This window comes from Scyliorhinus canicula, chromosome 10, assembly GCF_902713615.1.
Source record: "Scyliorhinus canicula chromosome 10, sScyCan1.1, whole genome shotgun sequence".
NCBI lineage: Eukaryota > Metazoa > Chordata > Chondrichthyes > Carcharhiniformes > Scyliorhinidae > Scyliorhinus > Scyliorhinus canicula.
Window position 1 is genome coordinate 10,276,924 of NC_052155.1, and position 26,503 is coordinate 10,303,426.

At 44.5% G+C, this 26,503-nt stretch overlaps 1 protein-coding gene across 2 annotated transcripts in view; it reads left to right on the forward strand.

Moving 5' to 3' along the window:
• LOC119972221 (protein LYRIC-like) overlaps positions 1-26,503 on the forward strand; it is a 79,919-nt gene that overhangs the window by 29,427 nt on the left and 23,989 nt on the right. Inside the window, exons 3-6 of one of the 2 annotated variants that reach the window (XM_038808591.1) lie at positions 11,193-11,283; positions 19,343-19,522; positions 20,647-20,901; positions 25,001-25,087. In XM_038808591.1, the coding sequence (XP_038664519.1) occupies positions 11,193-11,283; positions 19,343-19,522; positions 20,647-20,901; positions 25,001-25,087 (613 nt within the window). The remainder of the gene's footprint in view (positions 1-11,192; positions 11,284-19,342; positions 19,523-20,646; positions 20,902-25,000; positions 25,088-26,503) is intronic. The other variant, XM_038808592.1, reaches the window with a different exon arrangement.

The window sequence follows — 26,503 nt, forward strand, 5'->3', positions numbered from 1 at the left end:
CTCTCCATGTCCGCTCTATCCAGGCCTCGCAGTATCCTGTAAGTTTCAACATGATCCCCTTTCATCCTTCTAAACTCCGAGTATAGACCCAGTGTCCTCAACCGATCCTGATACGACAAGTTCTTCATTCTAGGGATCATTCTTGTGAACCTCTTCTAGACCTTTTCCAAAGCTAGCGCATCCTTCCTTAGATAAAGGGCCCAAAACTGCTCACAATACTCCAAATGAGGTCTGACCAGAGCCTTGTACAGCCTCAGAAGTACATCTTGTATTCTAGCCCTCTCGACATGAATGCTAACATTGCAATTACCTTCCTAACCGCTGACTGAACCTGCACGTTAACCTTAAGAGAATCGTGAACAAGGACTCCCAAGTTCCTTTGTGCTTCTGATTTCCTCAGCATTTCCCGATTTAGAAAATAGTCTATGCCCCGTTCCTCCTCCCAAAGTGCATAACCTCACACTTTTCCACATTGTCTTTTCAATTTGCCATTTTATTGCCCACGCTCCTAGATTGTCCAAGTCCTTCTGCAGCCCCCTTGCTTCCTCAATACTACCTGTCCCTCTATAGATCTTCGTATCGTCTGCAAACTTAGCAACAGTGTCTTCAGTTCCTTCTTCCAGATCATTAATGCATATTGTGAAAAGTTGTGGGCCCAGAGACCAAAATAATTGGGAACAAAGGGAATAATAGGAAGGTCTCTTACAATATCCTTCATTAGAGTTTATCAGGGTGTTTCTGTTTTTTAACATTTGTTCATGCATGATAGTAAGCAAAGTAAAGTTGCCATAGTCCCAGATGACCATAGGCTGCTTTCCCATAGGCTGGTTTCCCCTTTGAAGGGAAGAGCTGACTGGTGGTGATTTAACCTGAGGATCGCCACACCTCAGGCGAGGGGCAAGGTTGAGAAGGTGGGGCCTTCATGGATAACCTCAGCCGGTACGGGAATTGAACCCTCGCTGTTGGCCTCGCTCTGCATCGCAAACCAGCTGTCCAGCCAACTTAACGAAACCAGGCCCCATGAAATGAAAATGAAAAAATGAAATGAAAATCCCTTCTTGTCACAAGTAGGCTTCAAATGAAGTTACTGTGAAAAGCCCCTAGTCGCCACATTCCGGCGCCTGTTCGGGGAGGGGGTTATGGGACCGTGCTGTTGGTCTGCCTTCAAGCCAGCGTTTTAGCCCTGTGCTAAACCAGCCCCTATGATAGTGGGCATGATAGTGTAATGTGGATAAGAGATCGGGACCGGAGTAAGGGTTGTTGGGGGGGGGGGGGGGATGAGAAAGAGGGTAATGTGAAGAACTTCTTTACATAGCTAGTGATAATCAGACTAGACTGGAATCAACTGCCCCTGGGGTGGGGAGCGGAGACAGTCAATCATTTCAAAAGTAAATTAGGCAAGCATTTAAGGGATACAAGATTACAGGGATCCAGGTGGGGGAATTGCTCCTCCGAGGGTTGGCACAGACTCGATGGGCCGAATTACCCTCTTCTGTGCAGCCAATGACTTTGACTCTAAATGCAGAATGAAATCGACAGTATCATTCAAAACCTGGTTGAGTAACATGATTGCTCAATGTAGGGGTGAGTTTTTATTAATGTTCTAATGTTTAGTTGGGGGCCCCAAAAAACTGCAGTAGACTTGTTGACGTATGTAAGATAAAAGCAATTACTGCAGATGCTGGAATCTGAAACAGAAACAGAAAATACTGAACAATCTCAGTAGCTCTGACAGCATCTGTGGAGAGAGAAGAGAATTTGACGTATATTGTTGCTCTTGGAATATGCAAAGCCCATTTTTAGGGTGGGTCGTCAGATGTTGGAGGTGCTGGAAGTTAGAATCATAGAATTATTACCGCGCAGAAGGAGACCATTCAGCCCATCGTGTCTGCATCGACCTTCTGAAAGAGCACCCTAGCTCGGCCCACGCCCCCACCCTAGCCCCAGGACTCAGTAACCCCACCCAATCTTTTGGACACTTAAGGGGGCAATTTAGCATGGCCAATCCACCCAACCTGCCCCTCTTTGGACTATCTCATGCAGAATGTCTCAAGAGTTGCTACCAGATTGATGTTACGCTCCTGCACCACTGACCAGTTCGCAAATTGCAAAAAACCTTTCGGTTTTACCCAATTGTACAGTCACTCCAGTAAAGTTGCGATAGCAAAAAAATTTTTTCCATTGAACTGGGTTTCAAAAATTGCCACAGTTTAAGCAAGTGCTAGTTCAAATTTTTTTTGAACCGATTTTATGGTATCCCATGCAATCGCAGGTGTAACACCTGCCCCTTTACCTCTTCCATGCTTAACATTCCAGGCCCCAAACACTCATTCCAGGTTAAGCAGCGTTTCACTTGCATCTCTTCCAATTTGGTCTATTGCATTCGCTGCTCCCAATGTGGTATCCTCTATATCGGAGAGACCAAACGCAGACTGGGTAATCGCTTTGCTGAGCATCTTCGGTCTGTGCACATTCAGGATCCTGACCTTCCTGTTGCTTGCCATTTTAACAAAAGACCCTGCTCCCATGCCCACATGTCTGTTCTTGGCCTGCTGCAATGTTCCAGTGAAGCGCAACCCAAACTGGAGGAACAACATCTCATCTTCCGGTTAGGCATGCTACAGCCTTCCGGCCTGAACATTGAATTCAACAACTTCAGATGATCAGCCCCACCTCAACCCATTTGTTTTCATTTCATTTAAACTGTCTTTTACCATTTCTCGCCCCCCCCCCCCCCCCCCCCCCAATCTTATCCACCTTTCCTGCACCTTTCTCCTCTTTGCTTCCCCCTTCCCCCGCATCTACAGGTCATCCTCGGATGTTAGTTTCCCTGCTGTTTGACCTTTCACATCTTTTGTTCTCTCTGGGGACTGCCATTAGCACTCTTTTTCCCCTTGTTTTATGTGGCCATTAGCACCCGGTTTCCCTGGGTTTCTGTGGCTATGACTCATCTTTCATTCTTACTCCACAGTATAAGTATTTCCCACTTTCTTTGTCTGTTAGCTTTGACAAAGAGTCATCGGACTCGAAACGTTAGCTCTTTTCTCTCCCTACAGATGCTGCCAGACTTGCTGAGATTTTCAAGCATTTTCCCTTTCGTTTCAGATTCCAGCATCCACAGTAATTTGCTTTTCTCTTATGGTATTCTTTTCTCCTTCCAGCAACTTCCTTAAATATTGAACTCAGTAGTTGAGTGCTAAATTCACCTCCATGGGAAGGAGCAAGCAGACTTCAGGCACTCTGGGATGATGGCCAGGTCTCTTTGCTTCCTTCTGCAGCCTTCCTGATATCAAATCCAACCTCATTAGGGAGGTTTTAATTGCCACTGGGCAAGACTCCAATGTACAGAGCTTCCTTGCACGGCAAATGGATTACAAATCTGTTAGTTGTGAAAAACCTGCAGTTCTTTTAAAAAAATAAAAGATCCTTGTAAAATCACGCAAATGCGTGTTATGTCTTGGAGGGCAGGACTGTAGTGGTTCCGCCTAGCTGGTGATAGATGGTTCTGCCAAGCTGGCGATAGATCCAGCTCTCTTGACAGAGCAGCTCCATATCGTGCTGCTGCCCATGTCCACCATGCGTCATCTGAATCAACGGCTCACAGAGATGTGTGGAAGACCCAGATGAATGCCAAGAAGCAAATAGTAAACAACACCATAGAAGAGGAAAGGTTCAAGATTAATGTAGCACAGGCAGAGAAAATACATGATTGAAGCCTTTAATGAACATCCGGTGGTTATGAAAGGCGCGATAAAATGCAAACTTTGCCCTTTCTTTCGAAGGGCAAGCTTCAGACTTACACTTGGGAGAATGGAATTGAGGGCGGGATAGGTGAAGGCTTGAATGAACACCAGCATGGAGCAGTTCATAGAATCCTTACAGTGCTGAAGGAGGCCATTTGGCCCATCAAGTCTGCACCGACCCTCCGAAAGAGCACGCTACCGAGGCCCATTCCCCCGCCCTATCCCCGTAACCCCACGCATTGATCATTCCACCAAACCTGTGCATCTTTGGACTGTGGGGGGAAACCAGAGCACCCAAGGTAATTCACGTAGAAACTGGGAAAAAATGCAAACGCCACACGCAGTCACCCAAGGATGCCCCCGAACCCGGGTCCCTGGCACTATGAGGTAGCAGTTGTTTAAAAAAAAAAAATTCATGGGATAGGGGCATTGTTGGTTTGACCAGCATTTATTGCCTATCCTTAGTTGCCCTTCAGAAGGTGGAAGTGGGTTGTCTTCTTGAACCGCTGCAGTCCCTGAGGTATCGGTGAACCCACAGTGCTCTTCGGAAGGGAGTTCCAGTATGTTGTCCCAGCGACAACGAAGGAGTGGCCAATATATTTCCAAGTTGGTGTGGTGAGTTGCTTGGAGGGGTGCCTCCAGGTAGTGGGGTTCCCAGGTATCGGCTGCTCTTCAAGATGGTTGTGGGTTTGGAAGGTTCTTTCTAAGGAACTTCGGCAAGTTACTGCAGTGCATTTTGCAGATGGCAACTATGTAGTTGGGCTGAATGGTCAGTTTTTGGGTTACGGATTATATCTGATGGTTGCAGAAGGGAAAGCAAGTGAGAAATAAAGGAAAATTCATCATCAAACATCTGTCACTTTGTGACTTTTACACCAAATTCTCATTATGGGTGCCACATGACTATCCAAAGGTTGAAACAGTAAAATTGCAGCCCTAAGTATATAGCAAGGAAACGCACAAGCTGCTACGTAGGGAGAAATAGCTCAAAGGGTAGAATGCTCGCTTAGCATGCGAGAGGTAGTGGGATCGATGCTCACTTCTCCACTTTGATTTTACAGGGCGGCACAGTGGTTAGCACTGCTGCATCCCAGCACCCGGGTTTGATTCTGGCCTTGGGTGACTGTGTGGAATTTGCACGTTCTCCCCGTGTCTGCTTGGGTTTCCCCCGGATGCTCAGGTTTCCTCCCACAGTTCAAAGGTGTGCAGGTTGGGTGGATTGGCCATGATCAACGGGTTCTATGAAAATATACAATACGGTTCACCCTGAAAAATGAAGATATGGAGCAAACTGCCGCCTCACCCGGATTGAAGAGGAATATGGCTGGGCGGTGAGACAACAGATGAAAGAAATTATTTCCATCCTCCATAACTGAAAGCTCATCCAAAGGCCTGCTGCCTGAATCTTTGGCAGTCGGTCCATCTACTCTGCTCACTGACCTGGACAGTCCCAATGAACTGAGGCGAGGGTAACATTGGGGTGTCGCACAGGTTCAAGAAAGTGCTCTTTGTGATGAAGAGGTCAGAAGCTCCGGGTCAAAGTTGCAGACTGTGCAGAGGGGGCAAAAGATGATGTTCTCTCTCTTCCCAATGTTTATTTCAAGGAAATTGTAACTGTTCCCAGTCGGAGAAGGAAGCTTTTTAAGGATCACCTTTTTAAAACACATACTACATTTTTTGGGCAGCTTTTAGACGGGATTCAAATCCTGAAACAACCATTTTGGGATTTCTTTTTAATCATTCATGGGATGTGGGCGTCGCTGGCTGGGCCAGCATTGAATGCCCTTGAACTGAGTGGCTTGCTAGGTCATTGCCATGGATCTGCAGTCGCATGTCGGCTAGACCTAGTAAGGAAGGGCGGCAGATTTCCTACCATTAAAGAACATGAGTGAACTGACAATGATTTCATGGTCATCATTCGACCGGATTCAAATTCTTCGTATTACAGATATTTTATTGAATTCAAATTTCACCATCTGCGTGGTGGGATTCGAACCAAGGTCCCCAGATTACTATAGTCAAGTGACAATACCACTACGTCACTGCCTCCCCATGTTCTCTAGTTGATTTGTCCAGTTAACATAATCAATGGACTGCGGTATCCAAACTACAGTTGCATACTGTGCACAAATCTGTATGAAGGGATCACCCTGTGTTTCCTTGGGTCTTTCAAACTGACTCCGATGTTGTCTTTAGTAAACATGCTTAATTTACGAGATGCGGTCAAGCTTTTGAAGTGCTGCTTCTGTTTGTTTATTTCTGATGTACTACTGAACCAAAAATATGAAGCTATTGCAATAATTTCATGTAATGAAAACATTTTTCCTCTAGTTAAATATAGAGCCATAATGTTGATGTAATTATAAGGGGGCAACGTATGTATATAGAAACATAGAAAATAGGAGCAGGAGGAGGCCATTTGGCCCTTCAACCCTCTCCGCCATTCATTGTGATCATGGCTGATCATCCAACTCGATAGCCTAATCCCACTTTCCCTCCATATCCGTTGATCCTCTTCACCCTAAGTGCTACATCTAACTGCTTCTTGAAACCATACAATGTTGTGGCCTCAACTGCTCCCTTTGGTAATGAATTCCACAGGCCGATCACACTCTGGGTGAAGAAATTTCTCCTCATCTCTGTCCGAAATGGTCTTCCCCGTATCTTCAGACTGTGACCCCTGGTTCTGGACACACCCACCATCAGAAACATCCTTCCTGCATCTACCCTGTCTGGTCCTGTTAGAATTACATTGGTTTCTATGAGACCCCGCCTCATTCTTCTGAACTCCAGCGAATACAATTCTAACCGATTCAATCACTCCTCTTACGTCAGCCCTGCCATCCCAGGAATCAGTCTGGTAAACGTTCGCTGCAATCCCTCTAGAGCAACAACATGCTTCCTCAGATAAGGAGACCAAAACTGCACTCAATATTCTAGGTGTGGCTTCACCAAGGCCCTGTATATTTGCAGCAAGACATCCCTGCTCCTGTATACGAATCCTCTCGCTATGTAAGCCAACATACATTTGTCTTCTTTCCCACCTGCTGTACCCCATGCTTACCTTCAGTGACTGGTGTATGAGGACACCCAGTTCATTGCACATTCCTCGCTCTTAATTTATGGCCATTCAGCCTGCCTTCTCTTTTTTTTGCTATCAAAGTGGATAACATTGGAATTCTCCAAATTATACTTCATTTGCCATTCATTTGCCCACTCGAGCAACTTGTCCAAATCACACTGAAGGATCTCTGCATCCTCCTCACAACACGCCCTCCCACACAACTTGGTGTCATCTGCAAACTTGACATATATTTGCTCCCTCATCTAAATCATTGATATGTATTGTGAATATATAGGGTCCTAGCACCGATCCCTGCGGTACACCACTAGTCACTGCCTGCCAATTTGAAAAAGACCTGTTAATTTCTACTCTTTGTTTCTTGTCTGCCAACCAGTTTTCTATCCATCTCAATACACACCCCTAATCCCTTTAATTTTAGACGTTAATCTCTTATGCGGACTTTGTCAAAAGCCTTCTGAGAGTCCAAATGTACCACATCTGCTGGCTCCCCCTTGTCAGCTCTACTAGTTACATCCTTGAAGAATTCCAGTAGATTTGTCAAGCATGATTTCCCCATCATAAATCCATGCAAACACTGTTCCATCCTGCCACTGTTTCTAAGTGGTCTGCTATAAAATCTTTGATAATGGATTTAGAAATTTCCTCAATACTAACGTCAGGTTCACTAATCTATAATTCCCTGTTTTCTCTCTACTTTCCTTTTTAAGTAGTGGCGTTACATTCGCTACCCTCCAATCATCACAAACTGTTCCAGAGTCTCTAGAATCCTGGAAGATGACCACTAATGCATCCACTATTTTTAGAGCTAGTTCCTTAAGTACTCTGTGATGTAGATTATCAGGCCCTCGGGATTTATCACCTTTCAATCCCATCAATTTCCCCCAACACTATTTATCTACTATTGATCTCCTTCAGTTCCTCTCTCTGACTAAATCCTGTATTCCACATCATTTCTGGTATCTGATTTGTGTCCTCATTTGTGAAGACTGAACCAAAGGATGTGTTTAGTTACTCGGCCATTTCTCTGTCCCGATGATACATTCCCCTGTTTCCGACTGTAAGGGACCTACATTTATCTTCAGCAGTTCTTTTCCCTTCAGGTACCTACATAAACTTTTACAATCAGTTTTAATGTTCCTGCAAGCTTACTCTCGTACTCTTATTTTCCCCTTCTTAATCAATCCCTTGGACATTCTTTTTTTTGTGAAAATATTTTTATTCTCCTTTTTCACATTTTCATCCAAATTTACACCCACCAGCAAACAATCAACGGTAGCAAATACAATGTCAATCCCCTGGCCAACAATTCCTCCCTCCCACCAACTCCCCAAACAACCCTCAACGTTTTAAATACAAACATCAATGAAAAGGATTCTGGAATCCACCATCTCCCCCCCCCCCAACATACACAGTCCAACATCCCCCCACCCCCCCCCCCCCCCCCACAATGTTTAATGTCATGCAATTCATGAAAGTTCAAAATGAACAAAGCCCATGAATTGTAGACCCTTCCATCCTTCCCCTCAACTCAAACTTCACCTTCTTGAGTGTTAAAGACTCCCAACAGATTCCCCCGCCATGCCAGGGCGCAGGGTGGAGAGACTGACCTCCACCCCAACAGGATCCGTCTTCGGGCGATCAATGAGGCAAAGGATAAATGATCTGTGTCCGCATCCACTTCCAACAACGGCCGATCCGATACCCTGAATATGGCCACCAGAGGACCTGGCTCAAGCCTCATATGTATCACCTTAGAAATTACCCTGAACACCTCCCTCCAATACCCCTCCAGCTTTGGACAGGACCAAAACATATGAACGTGGTTTGCGCCCCCCACCAGCAATGTTCACAAACATCCTCTATTCCCTCAAAGAGTCGGCTCATCTTTGCCTTTGTGAGGTATGCCCTATACACCACCTTCGGTTGTACCAGCCGCAACCTCATGCATGACGTTGAGGCTTTCGTCCTCTGGTGCATCTCACACCACAACCACTCCTCCATGCCCTCTCCCAACTCTTCATCGCACTTTGCCTTAATCCCCTCCAGCGGTGCCTTCTCTTCTCCCAGAATCGCTGACACCACCCCTTTCTCCATTCCTCCTATCGTCAGCACCTCTTCCAACACTCTGTGGAGGCCGGCGCCACCATATCTCCTTCTTAGCGAAATCTCGGACTTGCATATACCTAAACATTTCCCCCTGCCCCAACACATAATTTGCCCCCAACTCCTTCAGTTCTGCAAACCGGCCCCCTAGAAACAAATCCTTTAATGCCCTGACTCCCTTTTCCTCCCATCTCCAAAATCTCCCATCCCACTTCCCTGGCTCAAATCTGTGATTCCCCCGAATCGGCATTTCCATTGACACCGCCCCAGCCTAAAGTGCTGGTGCAACTGCCTCCAGATTTCCAACGTCGCTACTGCTACTGGACTCCGAGTATTTCCCAGGAGCCATCGGGAGTGGCGCTGTTGCCAACGCCCTCAGCCCCCCCCCCCCCCCCCCATACAGACTCTCCTCCATTCCAACCCACTGGGAGGCACCACCCCCCCCCCCCCCCCCCCCCCTCCAACCCAGCTCCTCACCACCTTTGCATTTGCCACCCAGTGATAATACAATAAATTGGGAAGACCCAATCCCCCTGACTGCCGTCCTCTCTGCAACATCACCTTCAAACCTTAACCCACCCCCCATACTAATGAGATAATCATCTTTTCAACCTCCTTGGAAAATGCCTTTGGCAGGAAGATTGGCAGACACTGAAAAATAAACCTGAATCGCGGCAACACATTAATTTTAATTGCCTGTACCTGACCAGCCAGGGACAGACCATCCCACCTTGTCAGATCCACTTTCACCCTCCCCACCAGACTAGTAATGTTATACCTACGGAGGGCCCCCTTCCCCCCCCCCCACCCCCCCCCCCCACAACATGAATTTGCTGAATTCTAAACTGTTCCCAATACTCAGACCTCCTGTTTTTGTTGGCTAATTTGTGTGCTTCTTTGGATCGAATACTGTCCCTAATTCCCCTCGTCAGCCATGGATTGGCCACCTTTCCCATTTTAATTTTGTACCAGACAGGAAAAAACGATTGTTGAATGTCTGCCGTTGCTTATCCACTGTCATCCCTTTGAGTAACGTTTCTCAATCTATCATAGCCAACTTGTGCCTCACACCATCGTAGTTTCCTTCATTAAGATTCAAGACCCTAGTCTCAGAATCAGTTAATTCACCCTCCATCTTGATAAATTCTACCATACATATTATGGTCGTTCATCCCCAAAGGGTCTCACACAACTAGATTGCCAATGATTCCGTTCTTGTTATACAGTACCCAAAATAGGATGGCCTGTCCTCTCGTTGATCCAGAAAACCACCCCATATACACTCCAGGAATGCCTCCTCCACGGTATTGTGGCTAATTTGATTTGTCCAATCTACATGCAGATTAAAATCACCCATAATTACAGATGTTGCTTTATCGCATGCGTCTCTAATTTTCTGTTTAATGCCAACATCGCCACCGGAATTTGAGGGTATATACAGCGCCCACTAATGTTTTTTTGCCCCTTGGTGTTCTTGGTTTTACCCGTGCAGATTCCACATTGTCAGAGCTAACATCACTTGTCTCGCTCCCAATATTTTTCACTGCGACCCTGTTTGAATCTGGCCCTTGGTTTCTCTGGCTATCACTTCTCTTATTCCCCTTTCATTTTTATCTTTGTTTCCTCCTCTTCCGATTCCTTGCATAGGCTGCCACCCCCCTGCCGTTTTAGTTTAAACCCTCCACAGCCACTCCAACAAATACTCCCCTTGGGGTATTAGCCCGATCCTGCCCAGGTGTAACAGGCCTCAATGCCCCAGGAATCTGAAACCCTTTCCTTCACACCATCTCGTCTGCCACCTATTCAGCCGATATATCCTGCTATTTCTACTCTGACTAGCAAGTGGCTTTGGTAGTAATCCTGAGATCACTACCTTTGAGGTCCGACGACTCAACTTTCTTCCTAACTCCCTATATTTTGCTTTTAGGACCTCATCCCATTTTAAAAAAACTTATATCATTGGTACTGACGCGTATGCAGGCAAAAGGAATGGAAGGCAATGCTCAGTGCGAGGAGCCTCGTGTGGAACGTAACCACTGCATAGGCCTCTTTTTCTATGTGTACACTCCAGGAATGGGGTGGGTATTTTAGTTAGAACAGTACAGCTATTCAAACGAATAATCAACATTTCTGAAAAGGCCACGCAATACTTCTGCCTCATAGGCACAAGTATAGATTCAAGCCTTCCATCTTCTCCAGCTCTGAGCAATGAGTCGGCTGTTTGTTTTAAAAAGAAAACTAATCCTTGATCTTTTCGATAGACAAAGAAAAACAAGAAGAAGCCAAAGGCAGAGATGAAACAACTGCAAGATGAGCCGCAGAACTGGGCTGAAGGTAAAGAACCCGATGAAGGTGGGTGATGCTGACACATGTTCAAGCCTTGCCCCTCTTTCTGAATTACCTGGGGGCTTGCAAGCCTTATAGTTTCCCATGGTAACACCTCAACCAATCAGATTTGACTTGCCAACCAATCGGCACCTATCTCTCTTGCCATATAAATTGTTGTGATTGTTTGAAATTTGGTATTCTTGAGCTAGTCCTGATGAGTGCAAGATAAAAAGCTTCAACGCCATGTCTCTCTGTTCACCAATAGTCTACTTTTTGGATATCAAATTCCAATTATTTTGAATTTCCTATTAAGCAGTTTTGTTATTCGCATGGTTATGGTGTCACCGGCTAGGCCAACATTTATTATGTAGCACGGTAGCACAGTGGTTATCACTATTGCTTCACAGATCCAGGGACCCGGGTTCGATTTCCAGCTTGGGTCACTGTCTGTGGGGAGTCTGCACGTTCTCCCCGTGTCTGCGTGGGTTTCCTCCGGGTGCTCCGGTTTCCTCCCATAAGTCCCGAAAGACGTGCTGTTAGGTGAATTGGACATTCTGAATTCTCCCTGTACCCGAACAGGCGCCGGAGTGTGGCGACTGGGGACTTTTCACAGTATCTTCATTGCTGTGTGAATCTAAGCCTACTTGTGACAATAAAGATTGTTATATTGCCCACCTTTGGTTAAGAAGATGGTGATGAGTTGTTGTCTCAAACCTTTGAAGTCCATGGGGTGTAGGTACACCCACAGTGCTGTTAGCAAGAGAGTTCCAGGTTTTCTGATCCAGCAACACCGAAGCGACAGCGATATAGTTCCAAGTCAGGACGGTGGGTGAACTGGAGAGGGACGTGCAGATGGTCATATTCACAAGTGGCTGCTGCTTTTGTCCTTCTAAGAAAGATCAAACTTGAATAAAAATAACAGCCATTTTTTGTGCAGTTTCAATTCAAATTATCTATTAATTTGAATCATAAATCAACTGTGCTTGTAATAATTTACTAAAGGTTAACTTTGCTGTGAAGTTTATTTTCAAAAATACTTTGCTTCCTTGCTTTTGGATGGAAAGAATCTCTGAAAGACTGTAGTGCTAATACTAAGTGCCATGTTCCACTCGACTGAAACTGTGCAGCTGTGCCAAAATTTAAGGACAAACTAAATATCAGACTGAGGCACCGCACCGAATAAATAAATCAAAATTCTGGAATATTCTAGTAAAACAAATAACAAGTGTTCAGTGGAAAAACATGTCACTGGAAATAACAGATGCAGTGTCCATATTCAAACCAACAGAATCATACTCGGTTGCAATCACAATGGCCCTTATCAAATTTGATCTACCATGGTTTATGTGGCTGTCATTAAGTCACATCTTTCCCTGCATATCCGACCCTTTTGGTGCAAGCATCTTTGTTTTCCTTTGATTTTAAGACCAGAGTGTAACTCAACATTTTTTACCAGGAGAAAGCTAAAGGAGAGAAGTTATTTAACTCTGAGCCACTGTAACTGGCAACACTCCCTGTTTTGGACTGTACAGGAAGGATGGCCAGTTCGATAAGGGACTGTTTGCTACTGGTAATTATGGAGCCCTGTTTTGGCAACCACAGCAAGAGGAGAATTGCGTCACAAGCTGACGTTTCTTGTGTGCAATATTTATTCACCTGGTTTCTGTTACCAGCTTAGCTAAGAGGAAAAGAATGTTGCTTTTGTTTTTGGAAGAGTAAAGAAAAGAGAACCTGTATTGCTCGAAGAAAATCTTTATCTGTCCTTAATTGCATTGACATTTTCCTACTTTCTGCCACCACTCTGCACATTTTGCTCAACTGCTCGTGTTGGTCTACAAGATTAAGTGGCATGGTCAGAATGGATAGTAAGATGCTCTTTCCTAGGGTAGGAGACTCGAGTACTAGAGGACATAGGTTTAAAGTGCATGGAGAAAAGTTTAGAACAGATGTGCAAGGCAAGTTCTTTTACACAGAGGGTGGTCAATATTTGAAACGTGCTGACTGGGGAGGTGGTGAGAGCAAATATGATGGTGGCATTTAAGGGACATCTAGACAAATATATGAATAGGGTGACAATGGAAGGATACGGACTCCGTAAGTGCATACGGTTTTAGTTTAGGCACGTACCATGGTCGGCGCAGGCTTGGAGGGCCGATTGGTCTGTTCCTGTGCTGTATTGTTCTTTGTTGTTATTCAGAAGCCAAATGTTGCACTGCCATGTCCCACGTAGCAAGAAGATAATGACCAGAAAGCATTTGAGGATAAATATTGTTGAAGACGCTAAGGATATCTGGGATGTTTGATCCCGCCCCCACCACCGTTGTTCGAAATAGTGATATGGGATCTTTTCCGTCTGCCGAAGATGGCATATGGGACCTTGACTTAATATCTCATCAAAGAGACAACTCTGCTGATAGTGGAGCGCTCTTTGACTGGCGGGTCAATGGAGATATTTGTGCTCAAGTCCTGGGGTAAGACATGAACCTACAACCTTCTGGCTTTAAGGCAGGAGTGCTACCAGCTGAACCACAGCTCTGAAGCCATGGTCAATTTTTGTGTCGTTTGCAAATTTCCCAATCATGCTCCCCACGTTCGCATCCAAATTATTAATCTATAGCACAAATTGTAAGGGTACCAACACCGAGCTCTGTAGAACACCATTTGAAACGAGTTTCCAATGCAAAGACAGCCATCAACCATTACCCTTTGTTTCCTATTACTGAACCAACCAACTTTTTATCCAGTTCACCACATTGCCCTGTATCCCATGGGCTTTTACTTTCTTGACTAGTCTACCATGTGGGACTTTGTCAAACGCCTTGCTAAAATCCCTGTACACCGCATCCACTGCTTTACCTTCATCCACCCTTCTTGTCACTTACTCAAATAATTCAATCGAATTTGAGAGGCAGGACCTTCCTTTAACAAATCCATGCTGACTATCCCTGACTAGTCCATGCCTTTCTATGCAACAGTTAAACCTATCTCTCCGGATTGATTCTACTAATTTGCCCACCACCGATGCAAGACTAACTGACCTATAATTGTTTGGCATTTCCTCCAATCCCTTTTCAAACAATGGAACCTCGTTTGCATTTCTCCAGTCCTCCAATACCACCCCCATATCTAGTAAAGGATTGGAAAATCATCCTTTGAGCATCTGCTACCTCCTCCCTGACCTCCTTCAGTAGCCTCGGAAACAATCCATCTGGTCCTGGTGATTTATCAACTTTCCTGGACTATTATATCCGCACCATCCATTTCCTTTGTAAACACGGAGACAAAATATTCATTTAAAACCCTTCCCACAGTCTCTGCATCTACACACAAGTTCCCTTCTTCATCTCTGATAGGTCCCACTTTTTCCTTAACTAACCTTTTGCCATTAATATATTGAGAAAACATCTTTGGGTTTTCTTTAACTTGCTAATCTTTTTTCATGTCCTCTCTTTGATTTCCTTATTTCCTTTTTGACTTCGTCCCTGCACTTCCTATACTTGTCTAGGCTATCAGCAGTGCTTCGTTCTTTGTGCTTAGTTCTTTGTGGATGTTCATTCCACTTGTTGAGGAATTGGCAACATGATTTTTTAATCTCGGTCTGTTCACCAATTTTGCAACTCCATCTCGACAACTGTGTGACAGAACTATGCTGCAGAGGTCAGATAATCAAAGGATGCACATTATGCCACTGTTGCGCCTTCAGCCATGCACAGTGCATGAACCCAAACGTATATAAATTTGAGGTATTTCCTCTCCAGATGGAACTGGGCCGTTTGGTGATTGGGTTGTTTTGACTTTCTCGGATCTTTTCAGGTAGACTGCTTTGTCGGTTACCGGCCGGTTGATGGTTGAGCCCTCTTCAACCACGTTTTAAGACGTTGACCATTTAGGTTGCAAATGTGTTCATGAGGGGCATTTGCATTGTGCAAGTAAAGGAGAACATACTTTGTTTTACATGGTTGAAGATACCATGATTATATATCATTAGTAATTATATGTTCGCAGGGAAAGACTGGCTTGTCCGTTGAACCTGTCCCAGAGTGGAAACGCCACTAGTTTGAAATTCAAAGGCACTGCTATTGCCATAGGTAAATTCCCCCCATCAAGTTAGGGATAGACTATTTATGTACAGATTCAAAAGGAGTGGCACAGTGTCTGATCCCAGAGGCTGTTGTTGATTTGCTGCCTCCAGGATCTGGTTGGGGTGGCCAGGTGTACTTTGAAACATCATTCCCCATGGCAGTGATTCATGAGCAGGTGGCCTCGAATGCGGCACACTCTCCTCCTCATGGGACCCACCTTCCATTTAACAATTCTCATATAGAATACTTCACTGCCATCAGCTTCCAAATGTTCCTTTGATTATGGCTCTAATTGTCTTATTAAGTAATATCATCCCTCCTTTCTTTCCCCAGTCAGGAATATTTAGTTTCTAGTTTCACCCTGACTGCAGCCAAGCTTCTCTTAGTTTGCATCGTGATCCTCTATTCCGCTTAGTGCTTCAGGATTCTTAACAATTTGAATATAAAGACTGTTGGCCTGATCCCTTCATCTTCCCCGGGACACTTTTCCCTTCTCCCTCTGTTTACACCTGCTTTGCCCATTAACTGCACCCATAATTCTTATCCCGTTCCAATATGCCATATTCGGCCTCTACATCTCATCCAACCCGAGGTCATCAGTTTTGACTTCAGCTCCAACGTTCCCAGACATTGTGCTTCTACGCTGCCAACTTCTGTTGCAAATATGACCCCAGCGCCTCACTAGCTTGGATATTTTACCAAAACTCTTCCAATTGCTAATTCAGTTTCATCTTGGGGCTCATCGTATGACATAAGGTTGTCTCTGAGAATACTTACTGCAGTCTTCTTGCAGGCTCATATTCTTTGTGTAAGATGCCTTTCCTGGTCCAACCAATATCATTGCTGTCATGGTGGGCTGCAACAGCTGGATTCTTGCTTAACTCTCTCAATGGGTTAGCCAGGAAACCTCAAGTTTCAATTGAAAGCTGAGTTTACGAAAGGAAATGACCCATCGTTATATCCGAGACATCTGAATGGGAATACGATTCTCCCCGCACGTGCCTGCTGACCCCAACTTTGGCAAAGAGTCATCCAGACTCGAAATGTTGGCTCCCTTCTCTCTCCACAGATGCTGTCAGACCTGCTGAGATTGTCCAGCATTTTTTGTTTTTTTTTCAGGTTCCAGCATCCGCAGTAATTTATTTATATTGACTCCCATTTTAACCCTGATTCCCATCCTGTGTTGCCATCCTGTGTTCAATAAGTAAAGTTATCATAGTCCCAGATGACCATAGGCTGCTTTCCCCTTTTGAGGGGGGAGTGCTGACTGGTGGTGATTTAACCTGAGGATCACTAAACCTCAGGTGAGGGGCAAGGCTTCATGAATACCCTCAGCCGGTACGGGAATTGAACCCGTGTTGCTGGCCTTGCTCTGCATCACAAACCAGATATCCAGCCAACTGAGCTAAACCAACCCCCAGTCGTACAATTGTGGTAGAACGAAGGTGAAAGCAGAAGTCAAATTTTGGCATCCAGCTTCAAATGTCATGGATTCCTTCCTCACTCAGGAGGCCAGCACCAAGTGGGGTGTTTAAAAATGGACTGTTCTTTATTTTTAGAAAAAATCTTGTCGTGATGATTTGCATGGAAAGTAAATAGCCATTCTAACTTGAGAATTGATAACCTATCTTGTTTTGTTAACGTTGGGCTATTCAGTAATGAAATTTGATTTTAATTTGTACATCGGAGCAAGAGTAGGCCATTCAGCCCGAAGGAGATGTATGAGGCAAGTTTTTTTACACAGAGGGTGGTGGGAGCCTGGAAGGGTAGGGGTTTGTAGTTCAGATGGGCAGCTTGGTCGGTGTAGCCTTGGCGGGCCAACGGGCCTGTTCCTGTTCCTGTAATATTCTTTGTTCTTTGTAGTACCTGCTCCGCCATTCAACTAAATCATGGTTGACCATTTACCTCAACGCCACTTTCTTGCACTATCTCCTTTTCCCTTGATGTCATTATATCCAGAAATGTATCAATTTTTGTCTTAAACATACCACATACACGAAGGAATGTTTTTTTTTGAAGGGGCTCTTTTTTTAAAAAGTGTGATGTGAATGGTTTTCATGAAATTTATGTACAAGATCGAAGCAGTGATTTGAGTAATTTGCAGTTCCCAAAAGAAAGTGTACTTATTTTGGGACTTCACATTCACAATACACTCGATTGGAAAGTGCGTCTTTCTCTGCTAAAGTGTGGTAACCTGTATCCTAGTGGAATGGCAGTTGTTAAAACTCTCAACATTAATGTTTTCTGATATAAATACAGCTGGAATAGATTGTTATTTAAATCTTTTGCGCAGGTTTACTTCAGATTGTCTGCATTCGACAGATCATCCATCACCATTTCTCTCCCCTCCAGCCACCCCGTGTGAGCACAGGACCCCACAGGGTGATTTAGAGGCTTTAGAAGACTACATTCATTCAGCAAAATGAGGTGGTTTGTGTGTATTTGGCACACTGTGACTGTGCCAGCTCTTTGAAAAAGTATCCAATTAATTCGACAGGCTTGTTTTTTTTCCATATAACCTTTTCCTTTTCCAGTATGTGTCTAATTTGCTTTTCAAAGTTACTGTTGCATCTGCTTTTGACACCCTTTCAGGCAATGCATTCCAGGTCATCATAACTTGTTGAGCTTTATATATTAGATTTCCATTGCAACAATTGCCCCCTCCTCCCGCCCCTCCCGGTTCTGAAACAGTTTCTCCCCATGAAAATACTTCAAAACTGAGTAATTCTCCCCTTGACTGCCTCTACATTAAATTTCATCTCTTGGGTGTCATCACCGTCTTGTCCCTGCCCTCTTAAAGTCTGCGACTGTACTCGCTGCATTTCCAGATATTTGTGTCATCTGCAGACTTTGAAATGATACGCCCTGTGCTCAAGTCCATGTATATCAAAAAGAGCACTGGTCTTAATACTCATTACTCATGACTTCCCTCAAGACTGGAAAATAACCAGCATCTCCAACGGGTGTAGTGTTTTCTCTGACATTCCAGTGGTACGTCAGTCAGGATAATGTATTCACCTCTCAGGAATGGAAGTTAAACCCACAGCCTGCTGACTCAGAGACGATAGTGCTACCCACCGAGCCACGCCTGACAGCTGTTCAGCTCAGTAATTCCTTTTTATCCTCGGCTGTATCCATACTGGACGTGGGTAGTGGTTATCACATTTTTACTCTCAATTTATAAGCTTGCCACACAATCACTTCCTCCATCCCGACGGTTCAAGATTCTTCCCGGCACCTTCTGACTCCTAACTTACTCTTGTCCAAACTCTTGTAACAAAACAACTTGCCAAAGGCAGCACTCTTCAAGGTCCGCCAAATATTAATCCGTTAAAAATTTGTTGATTTTGTTATTTTGGAACATATTGTGCCAACAGTGTGATTACTGTACAGAAATATTTAATAAAAACATCAGAGAGAAACTGTCTAAAGGTTGTGTAGCACTTTAAACTGACACATCATCTGTCAAAGCAAATTAATTTAACCCAGTATTTTAGACTGGAACAGCGAGTTAACCGATTGGATCAGTACAGTTAAATAATTGCATGCAAAAACATAGTAAAACTTTCTGCTAGCTTAGGTTTAGGTATTGCGTCAGATACCTAAAATCTTGTCCACGTTTAGGCTTTCTACATCAGAAATATTGGTAAAATGGAACTTTAACAGGTAACATCATAACACCATTAGGGTTGTACAATGTGGAAGGAGGTCCGTTGCAACCAGTGTCACATTATTTGATAGTATTGTCTACTGAGTCTCATTTCCCCTTACAATTGTGCATTGAGACACTACAAAAGGGAAGCGGTTTGGCTCATCTTGTAAGTGTTGACTCTCTGAATAAGTAATCCAATTACTCCCAGTCTCCTTGCCCTTTCCCCATGGCATGCACATTTTTCCATTTTGAGTATTTACCAAATTCTCTTTTGAGAGTTATGTTTTTTTCAAAGCATTCTCTTTTTTTCAAATATTTATCCAAATGTTTCATTGTGGTTCTTTTACAGGGGCTTGGGAAACCAAAATCAGTAGCCGTGAAAAACGTCAACAGCGCAGACGTGATAAAGGCATCAATGAAACTTCTGCTGTGGATTCTAGTGTTGGATCAGAAGCCGTTCCTGTGCCACAACACACAGCAGCCTCACCTGGGCTGGCCCCTCGGAAGACCAAAGGTGCAGAAACTGCAGGTTAGTCAGTACCGGCAGGACTTAATGATGATAAATACAATGGATGGAAATCCTACAATGCAGGAAAATTATCCAGCACCCCAAACTGGTGTGTGATGGATTAGTATTTTGGGGCGCTAAGTTCAAAGAGCGAAGGCATGATTTTCTGCCATGTCTTTCACCACCTCAGGATGTCCCAAAGCACTCCATAAGCAATTGAATTACTTTTGAAATCTAGTCAAAAGATGTGGATAAGAAATGTGGCAACTGAGTTGTACATGGCAAGCTCCCCGCCAATGACAATGAGTGTCTGGACAGATAGCCTGCTTAGTGATCGAGGGATAAGCATTGGCCGATCATTGGGGATAACTACCCTGCTCACCCTTTGTAATAGTGCCCTGGGAACCTGTGTGTCCACCTGAGACAACAATGGGAGACTCGTCTCATCTGAAAGACGATGGGCTGGTTTCTCCGCCGGCAGGTTTCTCCTTTTGTACCGGCAGCGTACCCACTCCCGCGGTTTTCCCAGCGGTATGGGGAGGCTGCAACGGAAAATCCCTTTGGCAGGTGACGTGAACGGAGAGTCCCGCTGCCGGCGAGGGTGCACCGCCCAGGAAAACGCCCTGGCGGACCAGAGAATCCTGCCGCCTCTGGCAGTGCGGGCCACCCTCCATATTACACTTGGGCAAGTCAGCTCAAGAGCTTTGTTTACAAGGCTTTGGAGTGGGGCTCCAATAACTGTGGAGTTGGAGACAAGTGTGTTCCTGGGCCACAACTAACAGATGTTGCGAAGGAAAGGTTAAATTATTTCAAGTTTTTAAAATAATTTACTCTTTGTAATATTCATAACCACCGGTTAGCAATTACCAATAAAAAAGAGTTTGACCAATCAGACCAGTTATGCCGTATATATGGAAAACCTTTGCAGGAAAGGAATAATTTACTTGGATTATTATTGGATTCATAAATATGTGCAACTAATTTTGTAATTATTTTTAGTATCAATCAACTTGATGCAGGTTTCAGTTCTAAAATGCATTTTAAATGCCTTGTTGGCAAAACACAGCCACTCCTTCAGGCCAGGTCAATTCTCTGACGCTGAATAAGGCTCGTTGATGTGTATTCTTTTTTTTTTTTCCCCCAAGTTGCTCCCGGGTGGGGTGAACAACTGACAGTGAATGGAGGAGGCTGGTGTGATGTTCCAGTGAAAGCGCCCACTCAGATTAATGCAACTAAAGACGAAAAATGGCGACAAATCCCAGTATTGGCAAATGCAAAAAGGAACCCGGACCAGCCAGCTTGGGGACAGGAAGGCAGTGATACCAATGCAGAGGCAAAAGAATGGGCAGTACCCTTAGCCGATAAGACTTGGAGTGAGCATGCACTTTTCCCCAGCATTGGTGAGTGTTGAATCGTGTGTCTCTTAATTGAAACTAAATTAATCATGAGAGGAATATAAATGATTTAATTTTAATGCGATTTGAAGACTTTTGTGTCTTCAAATGCCTGTGTGTCTTCAATGCCTGCGTGTTTCTCGAAATAACCTTTTGTCAGTAAAAGTCACTGATTGACATAGAACAAAGGGTTCCCGGACTCTGCTTTAATCATTTGAGCTCAGCCAGGACAGTACCTGGGGCGAGAGAGGGGTAATTAATGTCAGTCACACTTCATGTTGTTGAACGTCATCTACTGAAAAGTGTGAAGTGAAATGAGGTCAGGTTTTACTGTGCTGCCCTCCATAAGGGATGAACCACTTGCTATCTTGGACTACATTACAGTAAAACTCAGGGGCTGGTTAGCTCAGCTGGCTGGATGGCTGGTTTGTGGCGTGGAGCGATGCCGACAGCGTGGGTTTGATTCCTGTACCGGCTGAGATCATTCATGAAAGCCCCGTCTTCTCAACTTTCCCCCTCGCCTGAGATATGGTGATCCTCATGTTAAATCTTCACCAGTCAGCTCTCTCAAAAAGGGGAAAGCAGCTTATGGTCCTCTGGGACTATGGTGATGTTCTCTTTCAGTAATAATATACCCCAAAAGAAATCCTTTACTATTAATGTGAAATGAAATTAAATGTAAATTGCTTATTGTCACAAGTAGGCTTCAAATGAAGTTACTGTGAAAAGCCCCTAGTCGCCACATTCCGGCGCCTGTTCAGGGAGGCTGTTACAGGAATCGAACCGTGCTGCTGGCCTGCCTTGGTCTGCTTTCAAAGCCAGTGATTTAGCTCTGTGCTAAACAGCCCCTGTGGATTTACTTTAAAAGTTCTTTCAATACAATTTGCGATATGTGAAATTGGTTATGAATTTTATTAGCATCTAGCTATTTAGGAAAGGAGCCTACTTGTGACAATAAAGATTATGTATTATATAAATGACCTGTGGTTATTGAACCAGAGAGAGTATTATTTTCTCTCCCGACTCATCCAAACCTCTCATCATTGTGAGAACGTCTTTTATTTTTAAATAATCTTTATTATTGTCACAAGTAGGCTTACATTAATACTGCAATGAAGTTACTGTGAAATTCTCTTAGTCGGCGCATTCCGGCGCCTGTTCGGTACACGGAGGGAGGATTCGGAATGTCCAATTCACCTAACGGCTCATCTTTCAGGATTTGCTGGAGGAAACCGGAGCACCCAGAGGAAACCCACGCAGACACAGGGGGAGAGCGTGCAGACTCCGCACAGTGATCCAAGCTGGGAATTGAACCCTGGTCTCTGATGCTGTGAAGCAACAGTGCTAACCACTCCTACTGTGCTGTGCTGCCCGACCCTCTTGGATTTCTTGGTTCCAAGACGAACAGTCCTAACTCTTCCAATCCCTCGTCCCTGGTAAACCTCCGCTCCATCATTTCTAAGACCTCTATCAATCAAAGCTTAGGCCTCGGTTAGAGCACTGTGGACAATTCTGGGCACACACTTCAGGAAAGATGTAAAGGTGCCTGCTTTATTCTCTGCCCTGGCTCCAAAATATGTTCAAGAAGGTCTTTTATGTCGATTACTGGGTTCTTTTCAAATGCTTTTTAGCTCTGATAAACAAGAGCTGGAAACAGTAGAAAATTGGGAGGAAACCTGGCTAGTTTGAGGTGCTGTTTTTGTTAATCGGGGTGAAGTGTTTGTGTGAAATGAAAGCTTGGGTGATCTTTGGGACTACAAGTTTGGATTTTTGCTCGAGACTAAAATAATCAAGTGGAAGTCTATGGTTTTTGTACAAGGTGTGTACAAGATCGTAAACCAAGCTAACATGACAAAGGCAGCATTTGTTGCCCATCCCTAATTGCCCTTTGAGAGTCAGTCTCATTACTGTGGAACCAAAGTCGCATGTAGGCTAGACAGGGTAAAGGATGATGTGGAGATGCCGGCGTTGGACTGGGGTGAGCACAGTAAGAAGTCTTACAACACCAGGTTAAAGTCCAACAGGTTTGTTTCAAACACGAGCTTTCGGAGCACGGCTCCTTCTTCAGGTGAATGGAAAGGCTTGTTCCAGAAATGTTTATATAGACACAGTCAGAGATGCCCCGGAATGCGAGCACCTGCAGGCAATCAAATCATCAAAGATGCAGAGAGAGAGGTAACTCCAGGTTAAAGAGGTGTGAATTGTCCCACACCTTGGGACTTGGGACAATTCACACCTCTTTAACCTGGAGTTACCTCTCTCTCTGCATCTTTGATGATTTGATTGCCTGCAGGTGCTCGCATTCCGGGGCATCTCTGACTGTGTCTATATAAACATTTCTGGAACAAGCCTTTCCATTCACCTGAAGAAGGAGCCGTGCTCCGAAAGCTCGTGTTTGAAACAAACCTGTTGGACTTTAACCTGGTGTTGTAAGACTTCTTACAGGGTAAAGGATGGCAGAGTTCTTCCTTGAAAGGGCATTGATGAACCAGATGCGTTGTTAGAAAATCAATGATAGTTTCATGATTACCATTACTGAGATTAATTTTATATTCTAGATTTATTAATGAATTCGTGTCCCCACAGCATTAAAATGGGCCTCTGGTTTGCTAGTCCAGTAACATTACCACTGCACCATCATTTCCCCTTTCAGCATGTGTTCCTCACCTGCTTTTTTGTAACCATGAACGGGACAATGAATAAAATAAAAACCAAAAAATATTGGAAAAGCTCAGCAGGTCTGGCAGCATCTGTGGAGAGAAAATCATAGAATTTACAGTGCAGAAGGAGGCCATTCAGCCCATCGAGTCTGCACCGGCCCTTGGAAAGAGCACCCTACCCAAGCCCATGCCTCCACCTTATCCCCGTAACCCAGTAAACCCACCTAACCTTTTGGACACTAAGGGCAATTTAGCGAGGCCAATCCACCTAACCGGCACATCTTTGGATGGTGGGTGGAGACTGGAGCACCCGGAGGAAACCCACGCAGACACGGGGAGAACGTGCAGACTCCGCACAGACCAGTCACCCGAGGCCGGAATTGAACCCGGGTCCCTGGAGCTGAGGCAGGCAGAAGTGCTAACCACTGTGCCACCATGCCGAGAAACAAGAGTTAATATTCTACATCTGTGATCCTTCATCAGTCCACTCTGCACTTGGTTCTCAATCTTTAGGCTAAGGTTAGGAACTTTGGACATGCAGTGTATAGTGTGCAAGGTTTCCTGTCCCACAGGAAAATATGTATGAAAATAAACTCTCATGGTTTTTAAAAAAATATTATTTTTGCGTTTCCTGACTTCAAAGAAATTTTAAATTGGAAATACCCAGGGCAATCTGACATTTTAAAAACTTTGGAGTTGGAAAAAGTAACTGAGAGGTCAATAGATTTAACTATTTCAAGAAAAAAATAGTGCTTACAAGTCTATTTTGGTGCTGCCAAATTGACTCGGATCATCTTTCGCTTCAGGTCTGGACCATTTTAGAAGCTTGAGCAGAGACGAGGCAGCATGTGTACCTCAGAATTTTCTGTTGTCCAGGAGGCCAACTGAAGATAACTTGCCGACTGGGGTGGGGAGTGGAATAAAACTGACTCCTCCAGCACTTTGTGACGAGGCAGAAGCCTCCTAGGGCTGGCAATACCTTTTTTAATTTGGCTAATTTATCTGCTGCTGTCGGCACAGCTTGGGGCTCTGTCCTCTGTGTGTAACTTCTGGTTTTACTTGACTATTATCGTAAGAATGTGATCTCTCAGTTATTTATGTCCTTGTTTGTCACTTGTATCTCCCTGTCTTGGAGCCATTATGGCACAGAAGGTGGCCATTCAGCCCAACAAGCCCCTGCCAGCTCACTCTTGAGCAGTCCAGTTGGTCCCATTACTCCGCTCTATCCATGTAACCCTGCAAGTTTGTTTGCTTCAACTGCCTATCCAGCTTCCTACTTTTTAAGACGCCTCTTGAAACCTGTCCTGATATCTCTCCGTGGCTTGGTGTAAGATTTTGTTGATCGTATGACACACCTTGCAATGTTTTACACAAATACAAGTTTTTCTGTCTTTTCCAAATAAAAACTCAATTAATGTAAATGCATATTTTGTTCTTCCTTTCAGGGGCTTGGGCTGGTGTCAATGACAGGATCAATACCTCAGAGCAGAAACCTCCTTTCTCGACTGTGGGGGCGAAAACTGCAGTGGCCAGTAAATATTTATTTTGCGGTCTGAAAACGGTTTTGAATTCACTGTTTTGTTCATGTAGGACGAGATATGAGTCGTGCACAATGTTACTTATAAAACTGCTCATGTACTGCATCATCTTTGGCCATTGCTGTCAGGGAGGCCTTTTAGATGCATTACATACTGCTGGAATAAGTTTTAGATTTTTATTTAATCTTTGTGTTCCTAGCATCAGTACCCTGTAAGTCTGCCAGTCTGTTTTGAATCATTCACAGTGTGTGGGCATCACGGACAAGGCCAGCATTTATTGGCCATCCCTCATTGCCCTTGGGAAGTTGGTAGCAAGCTGCCACCTTGAATACAACTGAGTGGAGGGCAGTAAAGAGTCAACCATGTTGCTGGGGTAGGCCAAGCAGTATAAGGAGAACAGATTCCCTTCCCAAAAGATTGTTGGTGAACCAGACTGGTTTTTATGACGATATTGTAGGTACATAGTCAACGTTGCTGACACTGGCGTTTAGTTCCAGATTTATTTAATTAATTGAATATAAATTCCACCAGCTGCTGTGGTGGGATTTGAACTCTTTTATCTCTAGATCATTAGTCTGGGCCTGCTGCCTTACTAATCCGGTTATTTTTTCTCCCCCAATTAAGGGACAATTATAGTGTGGCTAATCCACCTACCCTGCACATCTTTGGGTTGTGGGGGTGAGACCCACACAGATGCGGGGGAGAATGTGCAAACTTCACACAGACAGTGACCCAGGGCTGGGATCGAACCAGGGTCCTCGGTGCCGTGAGGCAGCAGTGCTAATCGCTGCGTCACCGTGCCACCCCCACTAATCCGGAACCATAGCCATCATGCCACTTTTGAGGCTGAATGATGGCTATTGTGACCAGTTGAACATTTCCAAACTGGTATATTGATGTTCTCGTATTGAAGGTAATACAATTTGCTGGGGAAGCATGAATGGAACTTTTCTCCGTGTCTGCCCTTGGTTGTATATGTTCTGGAAGTTCCTGAATCTGAAATTCTGAATTGATGTGATAAATGTCCCGTTCCCTTTTCAAAATCACTCCGATTGGTTGTGGAAATTCCTTCGAGGGTGTTCAAACCTGAATTCGCTTGAATATTAAAGTACAACGTTCTTTTCCCCTTCCTTTGCTAAATTGTTTTATGTGCGTGGAAATGGAGTAATTCAATTTGTGAAAAGTCTTGTAGTCCTATGGGTGTCTTCAAAACCAAAGAATTAGTTTTGGACTGCAGTCACGATTGTACTGCAGTCACGATTGTACTGCAGGCACGATTGTACTGCAGGCACGATTGTACTGCAGGCACGATTGTACTGCAGGCACGATTGTACTGCAGTCACGATTGTACTGCAGGCACGATTGTACTGCAGTCACGATTGTACTGCAGGCACGATTGTACTGCAGGCA